The sequence below is a fragment of the Macaca fascicularis genome, chromosome 12 (assembly GCF_037993035.2).
Source record: "Macaca fascicularis isolate 582-1 chromosome 12, T2T-MFA8v1.1".
Classification (NCBI taxonomy): Eukaryota; Metazoa; Chordata; class Mammalia; order Primates; family Cercopithecidae; genus Macaca; species Macaca fascicularis.
In genome coordinates, this window is record NC_088386.1 from 114,513,906 (window position 1) to 114,537,294 (window position 23,389).

Sequence of the window (23,389 nt, forward strand, 5' to 3'; positions counted from 1 at the left end):
TTTGGGGAAAAGTCAGTAAAATTGATAAAGCTCTAACCAGACTGACTGAGAAAACATTTATATCCTTAACCCTAACTTATATCATCCTACTTAGATGATACATTTATGAGTTAAGGATATAAATGTTTTCTTTAGGCTCGGATTACGTTGAGTATATGAGACAATTGTTACTCCTTACATGCCAAAGTTTTAAATTGTATTTCCTGATTGTGGTTTATAATTTTAAGAAAAAAGCATTGAGAAAGGAAGAAAACAAAACAAAAAAAGTGCTTGAATGGATTAACATTTCATAAGCCCAGAGATAGTTCTTTGCTACCCAGGAGTCTGAGAGCTGAAATAGCTGATACATTATTTTCTTAAGTAAAAAATGTTTACCCTTATCTCCCGTAGTAAATGTATATAAAAACATTAACTTGAGCATGAAAAAATTTTAGTTAATGTTGAAAAACTGAATACTTTTTTCCTAAGATCAAGTACAAAGCAAGGATGTTCATTCTCACTACTCCCATTTAATAAAGAGCCTTCAAATTAGAAAGAAAAAACAGTACTAGCTACTCACAGACAATATTATTTCATAGACAATCCCAAATAATCTACAAAAAAACTACTAAAACTAAAGCTAGTAAGTTTAGCAAGGTTGCAGGATACAAAGTCAGCATATAAAAAATCAATCAAGTCCGGGCATGGTGGCTCATACCTGTAATCCCAGCATTTCAGGAGGCCGAGGCGGGTAGATCACTTGAGGTCAGGAGTTCAAGACCAGCCTGGCCCACATGGTGAAACCCCATCTCTACTGAAAAAGAATTTAAAAAGGCAAAAATTAGCCGGGCATGGTGGCATGTGCCTATAGTCCCAGCTGCTGGGGAGGCTGAGGCAGGAGAATTGCTTGAACCTGGGAGGTAGAGATGCAGTGATTGCAGTGAGCCAAGACTGCGCCACTGCGCTCCAGCCTGGGTGGCAGTGGGAGACTCTGTCTCAAAAATAAAAATTAAAATTAAATTTCTATATACTAGCAATGAACAATAGGAAATTGATTTTTTTTTTTTTTTTTTTTGAGACAAGGTCTTGCTCTGTCACCCCCTTTTTTTTTTTTTTTTTTGAGATGGAGTCTCGCTCTGTCGCCCCAGCTGGAGTGCAGTGGCCAGATCTCAGCTCACTGCAAGCTCCGCCTCCCAGGTTTAAGCCATTCTCCTGCCTCAGCCTCCAGAGTAGCTGGGACTACAGGCGCCCGCCACCACACCCGGCTAGTTTTTGTGTGTTTTTTTTTTTTTAGTAGAGACGGGGTTTCACCGTGTTAGCTAGGATGGTCTTGATCTCCTGACCTCGTGATCCTCCCGTCTCGGCCTCCCAAAGTGCTGGGATTACAGGCTTGAGCCACCGCGCCCGGCCTCACTTTTGAGTGCAGTGGCATGATCATGGCTCACTGTACCCTCAAACTCCTGGAATCACACAAATCCTCCCACCTCAGCCTTGAGAAACTGGGACCATAGGCACATGGCACCACACCTGGCGACATTTTCTTATTTTTTTGTAGAGACAAGGTCTCACTTTGTTGCCCAGGCTTGTCTCAAACTTCTGGGCTCAAATGGTTCTCCTGCCTTGGCCTCCCAAAGTGCTGGGATTACAGTTGTGAGCCATTGCACCCAGCTGAAATTTTTTTAAACTACCATTTATAACAGCACCAAAACGTGAAAATTTGGGTATAAATCTTTTAAAATATATTCATGATCTATAACTGAAAACTACAAAACTGATTTCTAATGAAATAAAATGCAGAGATAAACCATGTTCATTGATTGGTGTATCAGTGATTCAGTATTGTTAAGTTGTTCGTTCTCCACAAAGTGATCTATAGATTCAGAGTAATTCCAACAAAATCCCAGCAGCATTTTTTATAGAAATTGACAGGCTGACTGCTATGGACTGAATTGTGTCCTCCCCAAAATTTCATGCTTTGAAACCCTACCCCCTCATGTCATGGTATTTGGAGATGGGATCTTTGAGAGATAATTAGGTTTGAATGAGGACATGGCCCTCATGGTGAGGTTAGTATTCTTCTAAGAAGAGACACCAAAGATCTTGTTCTCCCTCATTCGCTCTCTGCCATGTGAGGACATAGTGAGAAGGTGGCCATCTACAAGCCAGGAAGAGAGCCTTTACAAGAACTATACCATGCTGGCACCCTGATCTCAGCTTTTTTTTTTTTTTTTTTTTTTTGAGACAGATTCTTGCTCTGTTGCCAAGGCTAGAGTGCAGTGGCATGATTTTGACTCACTGCACCCTTTGCCTCCTGGGTTCTAGCGGTTCTTCCTCAGCATCCTGAGTAGCTGGGACTACAGGTGTGCACCACCACACCTGGCTAAATTTGGGGTTTTGTTTTTGTTTTTGTTTTTTTGAGATGGAGTCTTGCTCTGTCGCCCAGGCTGGAGTGCAGTGGCGCAATCTCGGCTCACTGCAAGCTCCGCCTCCCGGGTTCCCGCCATTCTCCTGCCTCAGCCTCCTGAGTAGCTGGGACTACAGGCGCCGCCACCACGCCCGGCTAATTTTTTTGTATTTTTAGTGGAGACGGGGTTTCATTGTGTTAGCCAGGATGGTCTCGATCTCCTGACCTTGTGATCTGCCCGTCTCGGCCTCCCAAAGTGCTGGGATTACAGGCTTGAGCCACCGCACCCGGCCGTCTTTTTTTTTTTTTTTTTTTTTTAACATGAGTGCGAATCTGATCCCTTTAACTAACAAACCCCAGTTTGTGTTCTGTTATTTAAGTTCCACAACTCACTGGATAAACAGTTTGAAGTTAATTTTAACTGGAAATCCTAACTGTAAAATAATTTTGTTTGTCCTTATTTTCTTTAGGGGCCCTGGTGAAAACAGATGAACAAGAAGTAATCAACTTTTTATTGACAACAGAAATTATCCCTTTATGTTTGCGAATTATGGAATCTGGAAGTGAACTTTCTAAAACAGTATGTGCTTTTAACTTAGATTTTACATTGTGTTGACTCTTGAGCTGCTTCCTTATGGTTCTGGAATCATTTTCTGTCTTCAAGCTTTTGAAATTTGTATGAATATTTTTTCTCTTTTGAATAAAAATTGTTATAAAACAATTATTGGAAAACCCAAACCATTCAGAGGAAAATCAAGTTAAACACTAAATTTCTTTTCTCCAAACCCATATCTCACTCCACAGGTAAATTCTAAGTACATTATTACAGTTTAATTTTTTTAATTTTAAAATTTCAATCCTGCTCCTTCTGTAACCAGACTTTTTTTTTTTTTTTTTTTTTGAGACGGAGTCTCGCTCTGTCGCCCAGGCTGGAGTGCAGTGGCCGAATATCAGCTCACTGCAAGCTCCACCTCCCAGGTTTACGCCATTCTCCTGCCTCAGCCTCCCAAGTAGCTGGGACTATAGGCGACTGCCACCTCGCCCGGCTATTTTTTTGTATTTTTTAGTAGAGATGGGGTTTCATCGTGTTAGCCAGGATGGTCTCGATCTCCTGACCTCGTGATCCTCCCGTCTCGGCCTCCCAAAGTGCTGGGATTACAGGCTTGAGCCACCGCGCCTGGCCAACCAGACTTTTTTTAAAGACATAATCAATTATATGTACTTGAGCTTCTGCTTACTATGTACTTTAACCGTGAATGACAGCATGACAAGGTACAGAATTCTTACCTCATTGTTCTGTCTCAGACCTCTATTGCCATAGTCCTTTTGTCTTCTAACGTTGAATATTGCAGAGAAGTCTCAGGGTCAGCCTAATTCTTTCCTTTTTTAGGTGAACTTACTTTTTTGCGCGGTTACCTGCAAGTGTCTTTTATTATTTTTAAAGTTCATTTGATAATCATGTATCTTTTTTCTTTTTCCTCTGAGACGGAGTCTCGCTGTGTCACCCAGGCTGGAGTGCAGTGATGTAATCTCAGCTCATTGCAACCTCCGCCTCCCAAGTTCAAGCGATTCTCCTGCCTCAGCCTCCCAAGTAGCTGGCACTACAGGCATATGCCACTACGCCCTGCTAATATTTGTATTTTTAGTAGATATGGGATTTCACCATATTAACCAGGCTGGTGTTGAACTCCTGACCTCAGGTGATCCGTCCACCTCAGCCTTCCAAAGTGCTGGGATTACAGTCGTGAGCCACTGCACCGGGCCAATTTGTTTTTGTTTTTGTTGTTGTTGTTGTTGTTGTTTGAGACAGAGTGATATAATCTCAACTCACTGCAACCTCCACCTCTCAGGTTCAAGCAGTTCTTCTGCCTCAGCCTCCCACATAGCTGGGACTACAGACACACACCACCACTCGGCTAATTTTTTTTTTTTTTTTTTTTTTTGTATTTTTAACAGAGATTGGGTTTCACCATGTTGGCCAGGCCGGTCTTGAACTCCTAACCTCAGATGATCCACCCATCTCAGCCTCCCAAAGTGCTGGGATTACAGGCGTGAGCCACTGCACCCAGCCTCAATTTTTTTCTGAAAGAGCATATTACTTGTGTCTTTTTTGTTAATTTGTATATTTTTCTCTTTTATTTGTTCAAGCCTCTTGGTTCAGCAACATGTTATGCTCTATTATCTGTCTTTCGTATTTTTTTCTCTAATCACTTTCAATTTTTAAATTTCATATTATTTGATTTTTTTTCAAGGTTTCTTTTCCATATTGCTGACTATTTTTGGTAGTATTCAACTTCTGCTCTAAAATGTGCCTTGTCACATTAAATTACTTTTTTAGTCTAATAAATATTCTTGAGTTGGGTGTAAGCGGATATAATGATTTTTTTGTTTTTTTTTACTTTTAAAAATATGTATATGGAATGCTTTATGAATTTGTGTATTATCTTCGCACAGGGGCCACACTAATCTTCTCTGTGTTGTTCCAATTTTAGTATATGTGCTGTCTAAGCGAGCACTGGTTTTTTAATTTTTAATTAAATTATTTATTCATTTTGAGACAGGATCTCTCTCTCTCTCTCTCTCTGTCACCCAGGCTGGAGTACAGAGGCATGGCTCACTGCAGCCTCGACCTCCCAGATTCAGTGATCCTCCCACCTCAGCTTCACAAGTAGCTGGGACCACATGCCTGCTCCACCACACTCAGCTAATTATTTTTATTTTTTGTAGAGACAAGGTCTCCCTGTGTTGCCTGGGCTACTCTTAAACACCTGGGCTCAAAGGATCTTCCTGCCTTTTGCCATAGTACTAGGAATACAAGCATGAGCCATTGTGCCTGGCCAATTTATTGTTTTTAAAGAGACGAGGTTTCACTATTTTGCCCAGACTGGAATGCAGTAGCTATTCACAGGCATGATCATGGCACACTATAGCCTTGAACTCCGGGACTCAAGCAGTCTTCCCACTTCCCTCTCTTGAGTAGGTAGCTGTGATACTGGCACACATCCCTATACCTGGCTATTTTTAAACTTTTTATTTTAAATATACAATATATGGATGACTCTCAAAGGCATTGCTGAACAAAAGAAGCCAGACACATGGGAATTCATACTGTATGTTGATTATGTGAAGTTCAAGAACAAGCAAAGCCAATTACTGGCAATAAGTTGGATTTGTGGTTATCTCTGAGGGAAGGACATTGACTGGGGAAAGGTACAAGGGAATGCTGGAATCATGAGTTGGTAGAAATACTTTTTTCTTTTTCTTTTCTTTTTTTTTTTTGAGATAGAGTCTCACTTTGTCACCCAGGCTGGAGTGAAGTGGAGTGATCTCAGCTCACTGCAACCTCCGCCTCCCGGGTTCAAGCAATTCTTGTGCCTCAGCCTCCTGAGTAGCTGGGACTAACAGGCACGCACCACCATACCCAGCTAATTTTTTGTATTTTTAGTAGAGATGGGGTTTCGCCATGTAGCCCATGCTAGCCTTGAACTCCTAAACTCAGGCAATCCGCCTGCCTCCACCTCCCAAATATTCTGTATTTTATACAATATTCTGTATTTTAATCTGGTTATAGTACATAATGTGTACATAGGTAAAAATTCAAGAAACACTTAAGATTAGTGTACTTAACACACTTTACTGTGTATATGTTTATATTAGGTTCCTATATAACCTGCTGCTGTAACAAATTACCACAAGCTAGAAGCTTAGTGGCTTAAAACAATGCAAGTTTACTGTTTTATAGTTTTGAAAGTCACAAGTTATAAATGAGTTTCACCATTCTAAAGTCATTGTATCAGGGGTCATGCTTTCTCTGGAGGATATAGAGGAGAGTCTTTTCTTTGCCTTTTCCAGCTTCTAGAACTGCATTTCTTGCATTCCCTGGATTATGGCCCCCTCCATCTTCAGAGCCAGTGGTGTGGCATGTTCAGATCTCTCTCTGCTTGTCACATTGCTTTCTCCTTTGTGGTAAAATCTCTCTACATCTCTCTCTCTCTCTTTTTTTTTTTTTTTTAAGAGATGGTGTTTTCTCTGTCGCCCAGACTGGAGTGCAGTGGCATGATCATAACTCACTGCATCCTTGAACTCCTGGCCTCAAGCAGTCCTCCCACCTTGGCCTCCCAAAGTGCTGAGATTACCAGCATGGGCCACTTTGCCTGGCCTTCTCTACGTCGATTTTAAGGACACTTCATGATTACATTTAAGGCCTACTTAGATAAACTGGGATAATCCCCCATCTCAAGATCCTTAAGTTAATCACATCTGCAAAGTCCCATTGTTCATTTAAGGTAACATTTGCAGAGTTTGGTGATTAGGGCCTGGATATCTTTGAGAGCCATTATTCAGCCTACTACAGTGTTATAACCTCAATAAAATAGTAAAATAATTCCACAATTCATTTTGATGAGCAGCTAAGAAAGAGTATCATTATCGTGATTGTCTGATTTGAATTAAACTAATGTAATATCTCTTCTATGTAAGACTTAATGAGCTTAAGTTGAGGGAAAAATTGAGGCCACGTATAAGCTTCACAGCCAGGATATGTTTTATTGCTGTTAGAATAATCTTCAAAGAGGAACTTTAAAATCTTACTTCTTCAAGATCTTTTAAGAACAAGAAAGGCCTTACCTTGGCCAAGTGCAGTGGCTTACGCCTGTAATCCCAGCACGTTGGTAGGCCGAGGCAGGTGGATCACAAGGTCAAGGGATTCAAGCCCAGCCCTGGCCAAGATGGTGAAACCCCGTCTCTACTAAAAGTACCAAAATTAACCAGGCACAGTGGCAAGAGCCTGTAATCCTAGCTACTCAGGAGGCTGAGGCAGGAGAATCAGTTGAACTAGGGTGGCAGAGGTTGCAGTGAGCTGAGATGGAGCCACTGCACTCCAGTTTGGGTGACAGAGTAAGACTCCATCTAGAAAAAAAAGAAAGGCCTTACTTCATCTGGAAGAGATGAGGCATAGCTAAATAAATCATCTTGGCTTATGGAAAAGAGAAGAGCCTTAGATATTCAAATGAGGCTTGGATCTCAGCTCTGCCACAGTAACTTTGTCACTTGGGACCTTAACCTGGTGTATTATTGATTAACAGTTATACCTGGCACATAGTAGGTACTCTATAAATGAGAAGGTCTCCTGATTTTTAAGAATTTGATTATTACGCAGAACCTACCCTTGTATGTAAAATGAGAATAATAATGGTACCTACCTCATTGATTTATTATAAAAATAAGATAAAGCATGTAAAGCCTCTAGAAAAAAACACTGGTACAAAGTAATGTTCAATATGATAATATTTATTATTCTTTGTACTATACATATATGATAAGTTGTACATAATACACAAGGATCCCTGCTTGCTCAATTTTCTGACTGATAGTCATGCTTGGGAAAATGAGTAGACAATGAGAAGATTAAATCTGAGCAACTTCATAAACTCTTCGATTTTGTTTTGCTTCAGGTTGCCACATTCATCCTCCAGAAGATCTTGTTAGATGACACTGGTTTGGCTTATATATGTCAGACGTATGAGCGTTTCTCCCATGTTGCCATGATCTTGGTGAGTTCTTTCATCTATCCCCTTTACAACTACGTCTCATCACACAGCTTAATCTCTTTATAACTGGCACTGAACAACTTCAGTCTTCTGACTAGAAATAACAATTTTGGAACCTTTTATGATTCTTGGACTATCTGATCTCTGATGTCAATTAGAATTTTTTTGTGTTTTGTGTGTTTTTTTCCAACCCCTCCCCTTATTTTGGGGGAAACAGGGTAAGATGGTCCTGCAGCTATCCAAAGAGCCTTCTGCCCGTCTGCTGAAGCATGTAGTGAGATGTTACCTTCGGCTTTCAGATAACCCCAGGTAAACACTGATAGGATGTATAGGACTTTAGGGAAATACTCTGCTGAACAGTTTCCCAATCTCATGGCATAGCTCCTGTGTCTTTAGGACAGGGAAGTAGGGATATAACTACATTTAATTTGTCTGAGACAGAACTTAAATTCCTTTTAAAATCTGAAATGCTGGCCAGGCGTGGTGGCTCACACCTGTAATCCCAGCACTTTGGGAGGCCGAGGCAGGCGGATCACAAGGTCAGGAGTTCGAGACCAGCCTGGCCAATATGGTGAAACCCCGTCTCTACTAAAAATACAAAAAAAAATTAGCCAGGAGTGGTGGCGGATGCCTGTAGTCCCAGCTACTCGGGAGGCTGAGGCAGGAGAATCGCTTGAAGCCGGGAGGCAAAGGTTATAGTGAGCTGAGATCGGGCCACTGCACTCTAGCTTGGGAGACAGAGCGAGACTCCGTCTCAAAAAAAAAAAAAAAAAAATCTGAAATGCTGAATTTTAATAGCCATCAGAGTTTCATCTTCTCACTGTAACTCTCAATCCTACTGTGAAATTCCAGAGAGTCTAGGCGATTCCAAGGGAAACCTTATAATGCATTACTCCTGTTGTTTGAATTTTCTGTTGCTACTCTATGTGGTCAGAAAGAGAAGTATATTTTCAGAGATCTCTTAAAAAGGAACACAGCCCAGAGGGCTCTTGAATTCTATTTCCAGTTCTCTCCTTGATTCCTATAAGTTTCTTGAGCTAATTATTTTATCTGCTTATGTTCATAATCTTTCTGCCAGAAATCATACATTGTAGATATAATGCATTTTAGAAATGTTTGACCTTTTGCTTTGTAAATCCATAATTCATGCTGAAAGCAACTTGCTCATATTCTGCTAAACCACATAATGGAGCGATTTCTGTGTTCTTGGGAGCAGAGCTAGCTTGATTTGATTTAATGTGAACTCGGTCTCCTGCCACTGAGTTTATTCAAGCCCTACCTGTTTGTTGACCATTTTATCCTGTTCTTCAGTGGTTCTTGTTTTCACCAAAGTTTAAAAATGTGTCTGTTTAAAATTCTAGTCTGTTTAAAAAACTAGTCAGACTAGTTTCTAAAGAAAACTAGTCTGAGTGCAAAACTATAACTTTGTTTAAAATAGCTCTATAAATAGTTAACATTTACCTTTTTTAGGTTTTCAGATTTGACTTTCTGCTGGTCATCTTTTCAAAGAAAATGAAACGTTTAAAAGTTCATCTGATAATGCTGCTACCATAGTTTTGTTTTCACTGCTCATCTCTTATTAAGGTTTTTAACCATAAAACTGAAGCAATTTCTGTAAAGACACAAATTGATAACTTAGTATAGAATTAAAATTCATTAAGTTATCATAATCTTGATTATATCCTTGTTAATGTACTGATTTTTGAAATATTTTATTTGCCATAATCCATATATTTCTAACATGAGTATTTTGACAGTATTTACTGTAATAAATCAGAAAGCTGTTTGAATGGAAGTAAACTATTGAAGCTTTTAATTTTGCTTTTTCATGAAATTCTACATTGGGGCATCATTCAGAAAATGTTTGTGGATACAGATTTTGGAGATCTGTGAGCCTATGCCTAATACAGCTTTAGAGAATTTTAATGGCGTCTTAAGGAGCCATAGATTCACGGTATACTAAATATTTATGTCTAAGAAGGGGGCTCTTCCCTGTCCACAAAATGTGGGTTTATTTGTTGGTCTCCCTGGTTGGTTTGTTTGTTTCTGATGTAGGGCACGTGAAGCACTCAGGCAGTGCCTCCCTGACCAGCTGAAAGACACAACCTTCGCCCAGGTGCTAAAAGATGACACCACCACGAAACGCTGGCTTGCACAACTGGTGAAGAACCTGCAAGAGGGCCAGGTCACCGATCCCAGGGGTATCCCCCTGCCCCCTCAGTGATCCTTCCCTGTTCCCTCCCACTACTCCCCCAAATTGGGGAAAGGAGGGGGAACCTATGAGAAAAACAGCTCAGGTTTTATCACCGACTGGGAATAGACAACCTCAATGCTGAACCATACTGGAGAAAAGGGGCAAGGTACCCCTGCTGAGGTGCATGGGCTGCCATCTCAGGCCGTCTTGAGGACCTGGGCTCCCTCTGCTACTCCCAGGAAATGGGCTCCTGACACAGCAGTCTGCCACCACAGCCCCAGGAGGGTGTCAACACCAGCAAATGCTGTATTTGCAGCATGTCCAAGATGACCCTTCTCCCCTACCTCTACCTAGCCACTGGCAGGGAGGGGAGACAGTGGTGATAGCAGCAGCACTCTAGGCATGGTGAACGCCTGGGACCAAGCCATGTGGCGTTTTTTATTTTGCCTTCCTGGAAGACTCAAGATGTGTCTCTTCATTCTCTCTCAGTATTTGTTTACTTTGGTTTTTTTGTTTTTAATCTCAGAGAGAGGTGTGTTTAGTGGGCACAAGCTGTAATATTCAGCAAAACTTTGTCAATTGGCACTGTTTACAAGTCTGTTAGCTGCATAAGCTCAATAAAAAGTTGGTCTGGGCATTACATCCCCTCTGGCAGGCCAATAGCTGCATCAAGCTGTTGGGAGAAATGGGAGGGCAGGGAAAAGATGTAAAGCCAAAGGACAGCAGGAACCTACCACCTGTTTCCCTTCTCCCATTCTACTTCCAGTCTGGAATGCCACAAGGACCTTAACCTTGTTTCTGGCTTTAGCTGCTAGTTTTCCCAAATCTCCGTGCTTTCCCTTTTTAAAACTTCCCTTCTATTAAAACAGATGTCTTAATTCATCAGGCTGTCTTGGAAGGGTATTGTATTGAGGGACAAGGGGCGGTGGTGGACCTCACATTCAATCCAAGTTTTCAAAGATACTTTCTCGATAACTCTAAAAGGGAGGTGCTTGGGATTAAGGTGACAATCCACTTGATCCTATTCTTTGTTTTAGTGTGAATTTCAGCAGCTCCATCTGTCTTCGTGATTATACTTGAGCAGTATTAGCCGTATGAGTTAATTTTATTCAAATTGAAGATGGTTGAAGATGGAGGGCTGGATTCTGCTCACTCAGTCTTTTTTTTTTTTTTTTTTTTTTTTTTTGACACATTCTCTTTTGGTCTATGGGAATACAGGGTTGCCGCTAAAATATTCACTTGTTCTTACCGTATCAGAGATTTCCTCTTCTCTGGAGCTTAGATGGCTCTTCACAATCCATAGGCTTGAATCTGCAGCCAAGTGTAAACTGCCTTGCTTTCCCCAGTCCTTTCCCCTGCTAGCACCTACTTTCTCATCCCCATCTCCAATCAAAGATGGGATTGCTTAATCCAACTCTGGAGAGGGACCAAGTCTTTTCTGCCCACATCTCACACAACTGAGGTGTCTGAACAAGTCTGGGGAGGGTCTATAAGGGGCAGGCTCAAAAAAAAAAAAAAAAAATTTGCGGAGGCAGTTTTGCCAACACAAGGGCTCCTTCAAGCCGACTTTCACAAAGAGAGCCGGACTTGTTAGTTGGCTTCTGTCTTTTTAGAGCCAAGAAAATAGTAATTAAGTCGCCTAGATATAAGAAGGGCAGAATAAGCACTTACTCCCCCTGCCTTCCAAGATGAAGAGGAGAAGCAGGCAAACCCTCAATAATCGCAAGCCTGAAGAGAAGTGATCTTAGAGAAAGCAGAGAACAGAATGGACTGGATACACATCTTGACTCTAGTCTGTAGTCTGAATAGAGTCTGGAGAGTCCAGTTAAGGTAACCCTGATTTTTGACAACCGCCTTCCTGCTGAGCCAAAGTTTTCTCATTCCCCCTCCACTGGGGAAGCAGCTGAGGCCCAGGGCCTTGCTCCCTGGGAAATTCTCTTCTCTCCATCTTTCGGTGCATTGGCCATGTTACTGTGCCAAAGTGTCTTAATTCTTGTCCCATCTATTCTCAGCTGGCCTTGGAACCCACATAGGAGTTGGTGGGGGAGGGGTGGAATGGATATTATTCATTGTAGTTGATCCTGATGTGTGTATTATATAAAGAGACCCCTCCCCTTATTTTGTGTTTTCCCATCCCTCTCCCTCAACAGGATTGAAATAAAACATGCTTCTGTTTTTGTAAAAATAATTTTTCCTTTACACTGGAGATTTTATTCTGTCAGTATATGGGTAACTAGGCACTTTGGTCAGGTGATCCTTGTCATGCCTGCTTCTACCCTCTATCCACCTACACAACACACACACACACACACAGCCCTACCAAGATGGCAGTGGTGGTTCTTTTGTGAACATGTTTTTGGGGAGACTCCATCTGAGGTACAAAAGCTATTTGGGAGGCTGGGAGGGGGATGATGCCCCTTGCCTGATGAAAGTATCTTTTACTGGGACAGAACTTCACTCCTGGCCATATTGGCCAGAACTTAGTGCCAGTGTAGGGAGAGACTTCCACAGTGACAAGGTAATGCTTGAAACACCTTATCATGAACTTTGATGTTCATTTCCTCAAGTTCAGGGCTTGGAGCACATCTCCAGGATTGTTTCCATGCCTGGCTCTCAGTGGGACACAGCTGACCTACGCTTCCACGTTCTTTTTTCAAGGGCCTTAGAGGGCCTGTGGCTGTTTCTTTGGTGGAACAGGAACAGCATTGGTAGCCTTCAGAGCATGCCTTCCTTACTAACTACATGTTATTCCTCTGCTCACTGTTCCTGCTGCTTAAAGGCTAGGAAATGGGGGATATACAAAGTTGTTGCTTTCAAAAACCCAAAGAAAAAATTTGGAATAGGAAACCATAGAATAAAATATTTTTCTTTCCTGATACATTATGGAATTTAATTTTTGGGAAAATATTTTGATATGTTTATTTCAAAAGCAGATATAACAAGCAGAAAATGCGTTGGTTTGTTTTGTTTTTGGGAAACGGAGTTTTGCTCTTAATACCCAGGCTGGAGTGCAATGGCACGCTCTCAGCTTACTGCAACCTCTGCCTCCCAGGTTTAAGCAATTCTCCTGCCTCAGCCTCCTGGGTAGCTGGGATTACAGCCACCCTCCTCCACATCCTGCTAATTTTTGTATTCTTAGTAGAGACAGGGTTTTGCCGTGTTGGCCAGGCTGGTCTCGAACTCCTGGCCTATGGTGATCCACCAGCCTCTGCCTCCCAAAGTGCTGGGATTGCAGGCATGAGCCACTGTGCCTGGCCAACAAGCAGAAAATTTAAATAACACAGTTAACATACCTGGCTTAATTGACATTCAGAGAACACTTGCACTCTTAACCAATAGCATACATATTCTTTTTAATTACACCTAAGCATTTATCAAAACTGATCATAGCTGGACCATCAAGCCTCAAAAAGTTTTCAAAAAATTTAATACAATATTCTCTGACCACAGTGAGAGTAAGCTAGGAAAAAGAACTAGAAAGTCCCTAGCTGTTTGAAACTTAGGCAGTATAATTCTAAATAACCCGTGGGTCAAGAAAATCGCAAAGGAAACTAGAAAAAAATATATATCTATATCTATACATATATATGTTTTTGTTTTTAAGGAAGAGTCTCTATTACCCAGGCTGGAGTGCAGTGGTGTGATCTCCGCTCACTGGAACCAAAGCCTCCTGGGTTCAAGTGATTCTCCTGCTTCAGTCTCCTAAGTAGTTGGGATTACAGGCACACGCCACCACACCCACCTAATTTTTGTATTTTCTTAGTAGAGACGGAGTTTCACCATGTGGGCCAGGCTGGTCTCCTGACTTCAAGTGATCTGCCCACCTTGGCCTCCCAAAATGCCGGGATTGCAGACATGAGCCACCGCGCCCAGCCGACCCCATTTTTTTAAATACATAAATAAAAGCTGAGTGTGGTGGTGCTCTCCTGTACTCCCAGCTCTTGGGAGGCTGAGGCAAGAGGATTGCTTGAGCCCAGGAGTTCAAGGGTGCCGTGAGTAAAAAATACATAACCTCGGCAGGGTGTGGTGGCTCACACCCGTAATCCCAGCACTTTGGAAGGCTGAGGTGGGTGCATTACTCAAAGCCAGGAGTTCAAGACCAGTCTGGCCAACATGGCAAAACCCTATCTCTACTAAAAATACAAAAATTAGCCGGGCATGGCAGTGTAATCTGTAATCCCAGCTACTTGGAAGGCTAAGGATTAAGAATCACTTGAACCCAGGAGACAGAGGTTGCCGTGAACCAAGATGGCACTACTGCACTCCAGCCTGGGTGATAGAGTGAGACTGTCTAAGAAAAAGAAAAGAAATATATAACCTTAAATTCACACATTGCAAAAGAAGAAACACCAAAGCCAGTAATCTAATACAAAGTTCCAGAAAAGGGGAATAAATTCCAATTCACTTTTGTTTTTTTTGAGACGGAGTCTCGCTCTGTCACCCAGGCTGGAGGGCAGTGGGGAGATCTCAACTCACTGCAAGCTCCGCCTCCCAGGTTCACGCCATTCTCCTGCCTCAGCCTCCCGTGTAGCTACAGGCGCCCGGCCCCCATTCACTTTTGAAGCAGCATAACCTAGACAACAAAACTGGTTAAGAACATTACAAGAAAGGAAAACCAGGGACCAACCTCTCCCATGAATGTAGATATAAGATTCCCAGACATACTAGATCTATCAATATATAAAAATGATAATGCATTAGATCTAACGGGTTTATTGCAAAAATAGAAGAGTGATTCAAAACTTGAAAATCAATCGCCAGGTGTGATGGCTCACGCCTGTAATCCCAGCACTTTGGGAGGCCAAAATGGGTGGATCACTTGAGGCCAGGAGTTTGAGACCAGCCTGGCCAACGTGGTGAAAACCTGTTTCTACTAAAAACACAAAAATTAGCTGGGTGTGGTCGTGCATGCCTGTAATTTCAGCTACTCGGGAGGTTGAGGCAGGAGAATCGCTTGAACCGGGGAGGCAGAGGTTACAGTGAGCTAAGATCATGCCAATGCACTCCAGCCTATGCAAGAGTGAGACTCTATCTAAAAAAAAAAAAAAAAGCAATTCATACATCAACATAAAAGGAGAAAAGTCACACAATCATCTAGATAGATACAGACGAGGTCTACAGTCCGGGCGCAGTGGCTCACGCCTGTAATCCCAACACTTTGGGAGGCCGAGGCGGGCAGATCACCTGAGGAGTTTGAGACCAGCCTGGCCAACATGGTGAAACCCCATCTCTACTAAAAATACAAAAATTAGCCAGGCGTGGTGGCGGGTGCCTGTAACCTCAGCTACTTGGATGGCTGAGTCAGGAGAACTGCTTGAACCTGGGGGGTGGAGGTTGCAGTGAGCCGAGATTGTGCCACTGCACTCTAGCCTGGGTGACAGAGTGAGACTCTGTCTCAAAAAAAAAAAGGGGGGGGGGAATCAACAAAAACTCTCTACAGTAAACCTCTCAATAAAATATTATATTCTTTATGAGACAAGGAATTAAACACATTTGTCAACTATCACACCTCCATTTATCAGTCAGTAAAAAAAAAATATTTTAAAGGAAAAAAAAGAAATCTTGGTATTTGCTAATATGATTGTGTACGTAGATAATCTGAAATAACCTACAAACCCCTAAAAAGTAATAAGTGAGGCCGGGCGCAGTGGCTCACACCTGTAATCCCCTTCCTTTGGGAGGCCGAGGCGGGCAGATCACAAGGTCAGGAGTTCAAGACCAGCCTGACCAACATGGTGAAATCCCATCTCTACTAAAAATACAAAAATGAGCCAGACATGGTGGCACGCGCCTGTAATCCCAGCTACTCAGGAGGCTGAGGTAGGCTTGAACCCGGGAGGGGGAGGTTGCAGTGAGCTGAGATCACGCCACTGCACTCCAACCTGGGCAACACAGTGAGACTCCGTCTCAAAAATAATAATAATAATAATGTTAATAAGTGAATTTAGCAAGGTCACAGACTATAAGGTCAATATACAAAAAAAAAAGTCAGTTATGGCCGGGCACGGTGGCTCATGTCTGTAATCCCAGCACTTTGGGAGGCCAAGGTGGGAGGATCACAAGGTCAGGAGTTCAAGACCAGCCTGGCCAAAATAGTGAAAGCCTGCCAGGTGCAGTGGCTCACGCCTATAATCCCAGCACTTTGGGAGGCCGAGGCGGGCAGATCACAAGGTCAGGAGATCAAGACCATCCTGGCTAACACGGTGAAACCCCGTCTCTACTAAAAATACAAAAAATTAGCCAGGCGTGGTGGCGGGTGCCTGTAGTCCCAGCTACTGGGGAGGCTGAGGCAGGAGAATGGTGTGAACCTGGGAGGTGGAGCTTGCAGTGAGCGGAGATCGCACCACCGCACTCCAGCCTGGGCAGAGCGAGACTCTGTCTCAAAAAAAAAAAAAAAAAAAATAGTGAAATCCCATCTCTACCAAAAATACAAAAATTAGCTGGGTGTGGTGGCATGTGCCTATAGTCCCAGCTACTTGGGAGGCTGAGGCAGAAGAATCACTTGAACCCCGGAGGTGGAGGTTGCAGTGAGCCGAGATCTCGCCACTGCACTCCAGCTTCGGGAACAGAGCGTGACTTTGTCTCAAAAAAAAGTCAATTATATGTTTTCATACACAACAATAAATAGAAAGTAAAATTTCAAAAATAGTTTATAAAGCATAAGAAATCTGGTAGCTAGAAATAGATATATCAAAGGGTGTGCAGAACCTTTACATTGAAAACAAACATTCTGGAGAGAAATTAAAAAGCTATATAATTGAAGGAATATATCATCTCCATGGATTGGAAAATAATATTAAAAATACTATGAGGATGCCAATTCTCTCAGATGGATCTGCTTGTTAAATTCAGTTCTAAGTAAAATCCCAGCAGGTTTATTTTTCTGAAAATTAGTAAGCTGATTCTAAAATTTTGCCAGAAGAGCCAAGGCAATTTTTTTTTTTTTTTTTGGAGACAGGGTCTCTGTCACCCATGCTGGAGTGCAGTGGAGTGATCATGGCTCACTGCAGCCTCAAACTCCTGGGCTCAAGCAATCCTTTCACCTCCGTCTCCCAAGTAGCTGGGACTACAGGTGTGCACCACCACACCCAGCTAATATTTTTATTTTTATTTTTTAAAATTTATTATTTATTTATTTATTTATTTATTTAGAGACAGAGTCTTGCTCTGTTGCCCAGGCTGGATTGCAGTGGCGTGATCTCAGCTCACTGCAACCTCTACCTCCCGGGTTCAAGAATTCTCTGCCTCAGCCTCCCGAGTAGCTGGGATTACAGGCACCCGCCACCATCCCTGGCTAATTTTTTTGTTGTATTTTTAGTAGAGATGGGATTTCACCATCTTGGCCAGGCTGGTCTTGAACTCCTGACCTTGTAATCTACCCACCTTGGCCTCCCAAAGTGCTGGGATTATACGCGTAAGCCACTGCGTCCGGCCATATTTTTGTTTTTTGTAGAGACAAAATCTTACTGTGTGCCCAGGCTGGTCTCAAACTCCTGGGCTCCCAAAGTGCTGCCATTATAGTAGGCGTGAGCCACTGTGTGCGGCCAAGGCAATCTTAAGAACAAAATTGGAGTTCTAACTTTCTTTTTTTTTTTTTTTTTTTTTTGAGAGTCTTGCTCTGTCACACCGGCTGGATTGCAGTGGCATGATCTCAGCTCGCTGCAACCTCTGCCTCGCGAGTTCAAGCAATTCTTTTTTTTTTTTTTTTTTTTTTGAGGCAGAGTTTTGCTCTTGTTGCCTCGGCTGGAGTGCAATGGTATGATCTTGGCTAACCACAACCTCTGCCTCCTGGGCTCAAGTGATCCTTCCACCTCAGTCTCCCACGTAGCTGGGACTAAAAGAGAGTGCTACCATGCCCAGCTAATTGTTTACTTTTTTGTAGAGCCAAGGTCTTGCTATGTTGCCCAGGCTGGAACGTTTTTTCTTTTTTCCTGAGACGGAGTTTCACTTTTATTGCCCAGGCTGGAGTGCAGTGGCGCGATCTCAGCTCACCGCAACCTCCGCCTCCCAGGTTCAAGCAATTCTCTTGCCTCAGCCTTCCGAGTAGCTGGGATTAGAGGCATGCGCCACCACGCCAGGCTACTTTTTTATATTTTTTAGTAGAGACGGGGTTTCTCCATGTTGGTCAGGCTGGTCTCAAACTCCCAACCTCAAGTGATCCGCCCTCCTCGGCCTCCCAAAGTGCTGGGTTTACAGGTGTGATCCACCGCGCCCGGCCTTTTCTTTTTTTTTAATAACACATTTTTGTAGATGAGACTCTTTTATTATTATTATTATTATACTTTAAGTTCTAGGGTACATGTGCACAACGTGCAGGTTTGTTACATATGTATACATGTGCCATGTTGGTGTGCTGAACCCATTAACCCGTCATTTACATTAGGTATATCTCCTAATGCTATCCCTCCCCGCTCCCTCTGAGACTCTTTTTTTTTAAAGGCGAAGTCTTGCTCTGTCACCCAGGCTGGAGTGCAGTGGCAGTGGCACAAACTTGGCTCACTGCAACCTCTGCCTCCTGTGTTCAAGTGATTCTCCTGCCTCAGCCTCCAGAGTAGCTGGCATTACAGGGATGCACTACGATGCCGGGCTGTTTTTTTATTTTTAGTAGATATGGGGTTTCACAATGCTGGCCAGGCTGGTCTTGAACTCCTGGCCTCAAGTGATCTGCCTGCCTTGGCCTCCCAAAGTGTTGGTATTACAGGCATGAGCCACCATGCCCGGCTTGTAGACATGACTTTTACCAATAGCACATACTTATATTTTGTTTTATGACCTTTTCTGAAAGTTTTGTCTCCTGGTGTAAAATACTATTTGTATTTTTCATTCTACTTTCCATCCTCTTTTTCTCTGGGTTTTTAAATACCACCTTGTTGCCTACTCCCCATGCCAACTTAATGAATTGAATAGCAGAACTGGGACTCTGTTTTTAAATTTTGTTAGAATGGAGGAGTGGCTATATATATATATATATATATATATATATGGATATGTATATTTGTATATTCTCTGGTCTTTTGAAGTTCTATATCCTAGCTTTTAATTCTACAGGTGATCTCATATTGATTTTTTTTTTTTTTTTTTTTGAGACACAATCTCGCTCTGTCACCCAGGCTGGAGTGCAATGACGCCGTCTCAGCTCACTGCAACCTCCGCCTCCCAGGTTCAAGCAATGCTCCTGCCTCAGCCTCCTGAGTAGCTGGGATTACAGGCGTGTACCACCATGCCTGGCTAATTTTTGTATTTTTAGTAGAGACGGGGTTTCACCATGTTGACCAGGCTGGTCTCAAACTCCTGACTTCAAGTGATAAACCTGTCTTGGGCTCCTGAAGTGCTGGGATTACAGGCACTGTGCCCAGTCCTTTTTTTTTTTTTTTTTTTTTTTGAGACAGAGTCTTGCTCTGTTGCCCAGGCTGGAGTGCAGTGTTGCAATCTCGGCTCACTGCAACCTCTGCCTCCTGGGTTCGATTCTCCTGCCTCAGCCTCCTCCTGAGTAGCTGGGATTACAGGCGCATGCCATCACACCTGGCTGATTTTTATATATTTAGCTGAGATCAGGTTTCACCATGTTGGTCAGGCTGGTCTCTAACTCCTGACCTCATGATCTGCCCACCTCGGCCTCCCAAAGTTCTGGGATTACGGGCGTGAGCCACCGTGTCCGGCCTTGATTTTTTTTTTTAAGAGGCAGAGTCTTGCTATGTTGCCCTGGCTGGTCTGAAACTCCTGGACTCAAGCAATCCTCCCACCTTGGCCTCCCGAAGTGCTGGAATTACAGGTGTGAGCCACTGTGCCTGGCCTTATATTGATGATTTTTAAATGAAATTTACTATTTTGAGTTGCGTTTTTGATCAGGAAGGAGTTGGGCTTTATTTCAGAAGTTTGAGTAGTTTGGTTGGATAATCTGGGGAACTGATGTCACACTTTCCAGCCTGAGTGTCCTGACAAGTGGAGATATTTAATTGGGTGGCATCTGCTCTGGCTGTCAGGAAGAGGGTCTAGGCAGGCCTGGGTGGCAGGGCGAGAGTACCATGTTTAGGTCTTCCTCTTTGCCAGCTGCTGCTTCATTTCAGTTTAGGGCTTCCAGGCTTTTCCTGGGCATGGTTCCCAGAAAGTCCCTCTGCTGCTACTGCCCTGATCAGGTTTCTGGATCTGTTAATAATAGACAGCAGTGGGGGAAGGGCCAGCCAAGATCACGGTGGAAATAGGAATAACCATACCAGATGGACATTTACTGTGCCGGGGGCCCTGTCTGTCTGCTCCCTCCCTCTGTGTCATGAGAGTCCTGCAGTGGGCATGCCTTGGCACTCTGGAACCATACTAACTTTGTGAAAATCTCCAAGTCCCTGCCCCAAAAATCAGAACATATGGGCTGAAGAATACTGTTGTGTTCATGAAAACATTGAAACAGAATATTTGAGATCTGGACTCTCCCAGAAAATCCACTATGAGTGATAACACCCCTCACAGATCACCCAGGAGGGAAGGAGGTTAGGCAGCATTAAGTTGATGCAAATAGTGATTCAGAAAGATAATACATAATCTGGGGGTGTAGAAGAGGAGTGTGGACTGTGAAGGTGAGGCTTGGAAAAATAAGCTGGCCATGTTGGGGAAGTAGAAATGGGATAGCAAGACAAGCATGTAAAACGCCCCTATTAAGTCAAATCTGAAATCAGCACAGTTTAAACTATGATGCCCCCCAATCTTCCTGTTCCCCACAAATGGCCTCCCTCTTAATGCCTCCCCTTCCTTCATACTACTACTCTTCTATCAAAACCTGCTCTCAGTAAAGAATATAGACAACCCGACCTAGGTATAAATTATTTAAAATCTACTTTGACCTTGGGATTGAATTTTTAAAAAATTATTTAAAATCGGCCAGGTGCAGTGGCTTACGCCTGTAATCCTAGCACTTTGGGAGGCCGAGGCAAGTGGATTGCCTGAGCTCAGGAGCTCGAGACCAGCCTGGACAACACGGTGAAACCCCATCTCTACTAAAATACAAAAAAAAAAAAGTAGCCGGGGGTGGTGGTGTGTGCCTGTAATCCCAGCTACTCGGGAGGCTGAGACAAGAGAATCGCTTGAACCCGGGAGGTGGAGGTTGCACTAAGCCGAGATCACGCCATTGCACTCCAGCCTGGGCAACGGCGAGACTCTTATCTCAAAAAAAAAAAAAGAAAAAGAAAAAATTAAAATAATTAAGCCTTCAAAAATTAACACAGATATATATTTTAAATGAGATCTTAAAAAATAAATTTAAAAACATATAGAAAACTATATCAAAAGAATATATAGCTTAATAAATTATGAAGTGAAGACCCTTGTTAGCACTTAGAACTAGAAATACAGTTTAGCTAGCTATGCCAGAAGCCAGCTCTGTGTCCTGTCTCATCACAATTCCTCCCCCTCCCAACAGTAACCACTAGCCTGACTTTTATAGTAATCACTTAGGAGGATTTTATTTTAATGGGACTAAAAAATGTAACTATAATCACTAATGGTAAAATATTAGGCAGTTGAGGGATGCTTGTGGGAACTATGATAGGCAGCCAGACCACAGCACACTTAAAATTACACCATTTCACACAGTTCCCCTCTGAGCCTATGCTTCATCTCGGCACACATCTTTATAAACATGCATGTATGTCCTGAAAGTGCTACCTCCATTCTGAGAGCTATGACCTATAACCCGGAGGTGCTGAACAAATGCTTATAGGAGGAATGAATGGATGTTAAAAAAAAAAAAAAGAATTGTTTCACACATTCATCTATGCATTCTTTCAATATTTAATGAGTGCCTAAAATATACATAGATTCTAACCTCTCTGTCCCTCTACACTCTGTCATCATTCCTGTCCTCCCCTTCTCCTCATCTTCCTCTTTTCCCATCTTATTTCTTTCTTTCCCTGTGCGACAGAGCTAGAGTGAATGCCCTGCAGGCAGGATTCAGAGATACAGGAGCAGGCCAGTGGAAACAGACACTCTGGAAAGGAGCCAGATTAAATAAGGGCAAAGACAGCCGTATTACATGCGGGAACCAGAATGAAAAGCAGTGATTCACAGAGCACTGCAACTGAGGACACTCCCTTCACTTTGAGAGCTACTGCGGGATTGGGGTCAATGAGGGCTGGCATCAAGATGAAGGGCAGCCAGGCTCCTCCCTGAAGATGTGGTGCCCTTAATCCTTCTCTCCCCACCCCACCCCCACTACTCCCTCACATTGACCAGTGTCCTGGGCCTTTAAGAGTTGGATGGGCTGGACTGGAGAGAGCTCACACCTCTCCCCTTCTTACTGCTTCCCTCTGGCTATAACTCACCAGTCACAGCAGCCAGCTGCTGTAGAAGAGGGAGGAAACAAGCCAGTGCAAGGGGAGCAAAAGAGAAAAGGAGCCAGACTGGGGTTCCTGATCCCACAGCATCGCAGAGCTCGGGAAGCACAGCTCACAGACACAGGAAACACAGGACTGCTATTCTGCTCTCCTGCCCACGGTAAGGGTCTGGAAGCTCTGATTAGCCTCTGCTCCAAGCTCTGTCTTCCCTGAGTCCCTGCCTCTGCCCTCTAGATGCTTATCCACCCTGGTTAAATTGCACCCTACACTCCTTTCCTCATCCCAACAGCTCTACAGGGCTCCCAACTCCTGGTTCTCTCTAGCTTATCCTCCTTGATCCTTACAGCCTTCCTCCTGGCTGTATCAGTCACCCTTTATATGAGGTACCTCTCAGCTTATGCAGGGCCAGGAGTGCCAACCCTAGCCACTACTGAGGTGAGCCCCACCCCCAATAAGGGAAGAAAAAATTGGAGTAGCTAAGCTTTAGCATAGATTTATTAACAGATTGTTGAGGGTTGCAAAATAGGGATTGGCCAAGAACCATGGGGAATCAGAGATCCCTGGTAATAGGGAGAGTTATGGAAGTCCCTTGGAAAGTTACCTAAGGAACTTGTTCTTTGCCTATTCAATGGGCCAGGCAGTTTCTTAGTGCACCAGAGTGCTATGTTGGTAAGAAAACCTACTTCTAGTTCTGCCTGTGCCATTAACTAGCTACGGGACCTGGAACCACAACTTCCAGATCTGTGATAGGAGAGAGTTTAGGGTTTCCCAGACTTGCCTGTGTACTAAGTGTACCTGTTAAAAATAAATATATTATTGAGCCCCACCCTGGGAAACTCTGATCTGGTAGATTTTTGGGTAGGGCTAAGGAATCTCAATTTTAAGACATTCCAGAGGCTATTGATGTAGCTGGGAATGTCTAGATTAGATGTGTTATAAA

At 43.1% G+C, this 23,389-nt stretch overlaps 2 protein-coding genes and 1 non-coding gene across 14 annotated transcripts in view; 2 read left to right on the forward strand and 1 right to left on the reverse strand.

The window, feature by feature from the left end:
* CNOT9 (CCR4-NOT transcription complex subunit 9) overlaps positions 1-12,311 on the forward strand; it is a 30,919-nt gene extending 18,608 nt beyond the window's left edge. For 3 of the 8 annotated variants that reach the window (XM_065526100.2, XM_015432083.4, XM_045367713.3), the window contains 4 exons: positions 2,854-2,963; positions 7,837-7,935; positions 8,150-8,241; positions 9,988-12,311. In XM_065526100.2, coding sequence (XP_065382172.1) covers positions 2,854-2,963; positions 7,837-7,935; positions 8,150-8,241; positions 9,988-10,156 — 470 coding nt within the window. In that variant the 3' untranslated portion in view covers positions 10,157-12,311. Of the gene's footprint in view, positions 1-2,853; positions 2,964-7,836; positions 7,936-8,149; positions 8,242-9,402 lie in introns of all 8 variants that reach the window. The other 5 variants (XM_074010148.1, XM_074010150.1, XM_074010147.1 and 2 more) reach the window with 2 other exon arrangements.
* On the reverse strand, positions 4,793-4,899 carry LOC123568107 (U6 spliceosomal RNA). Its single transcript, XR_006691335.1, has one exon. It is a non-coding gene; the product is annotated as a U6 spliceosomal RNA (small nuclear RNA).
* Positions 12,312-22,438: 10,127 nt separating the features above from the next.
* The window catches only part of PLCD4 (phospholipase C delta 4), a 29,928-nt gene continuing 28,977 nt past the window's right edge, over positions 22,439-23,389 (forward strand). For all 5 annotated transcript variants that reach the window (XR_006691160.3, XM_015432794.4, XM_065526090.2 and 2 more), the window contains exon 1: positions 22,439-22,609. The gene's annotated coding sequence lies outside the window, so the exon portion shown is untranslated. The remainder of the gene's footprint in view (positions 22,610-23,389) is intronic.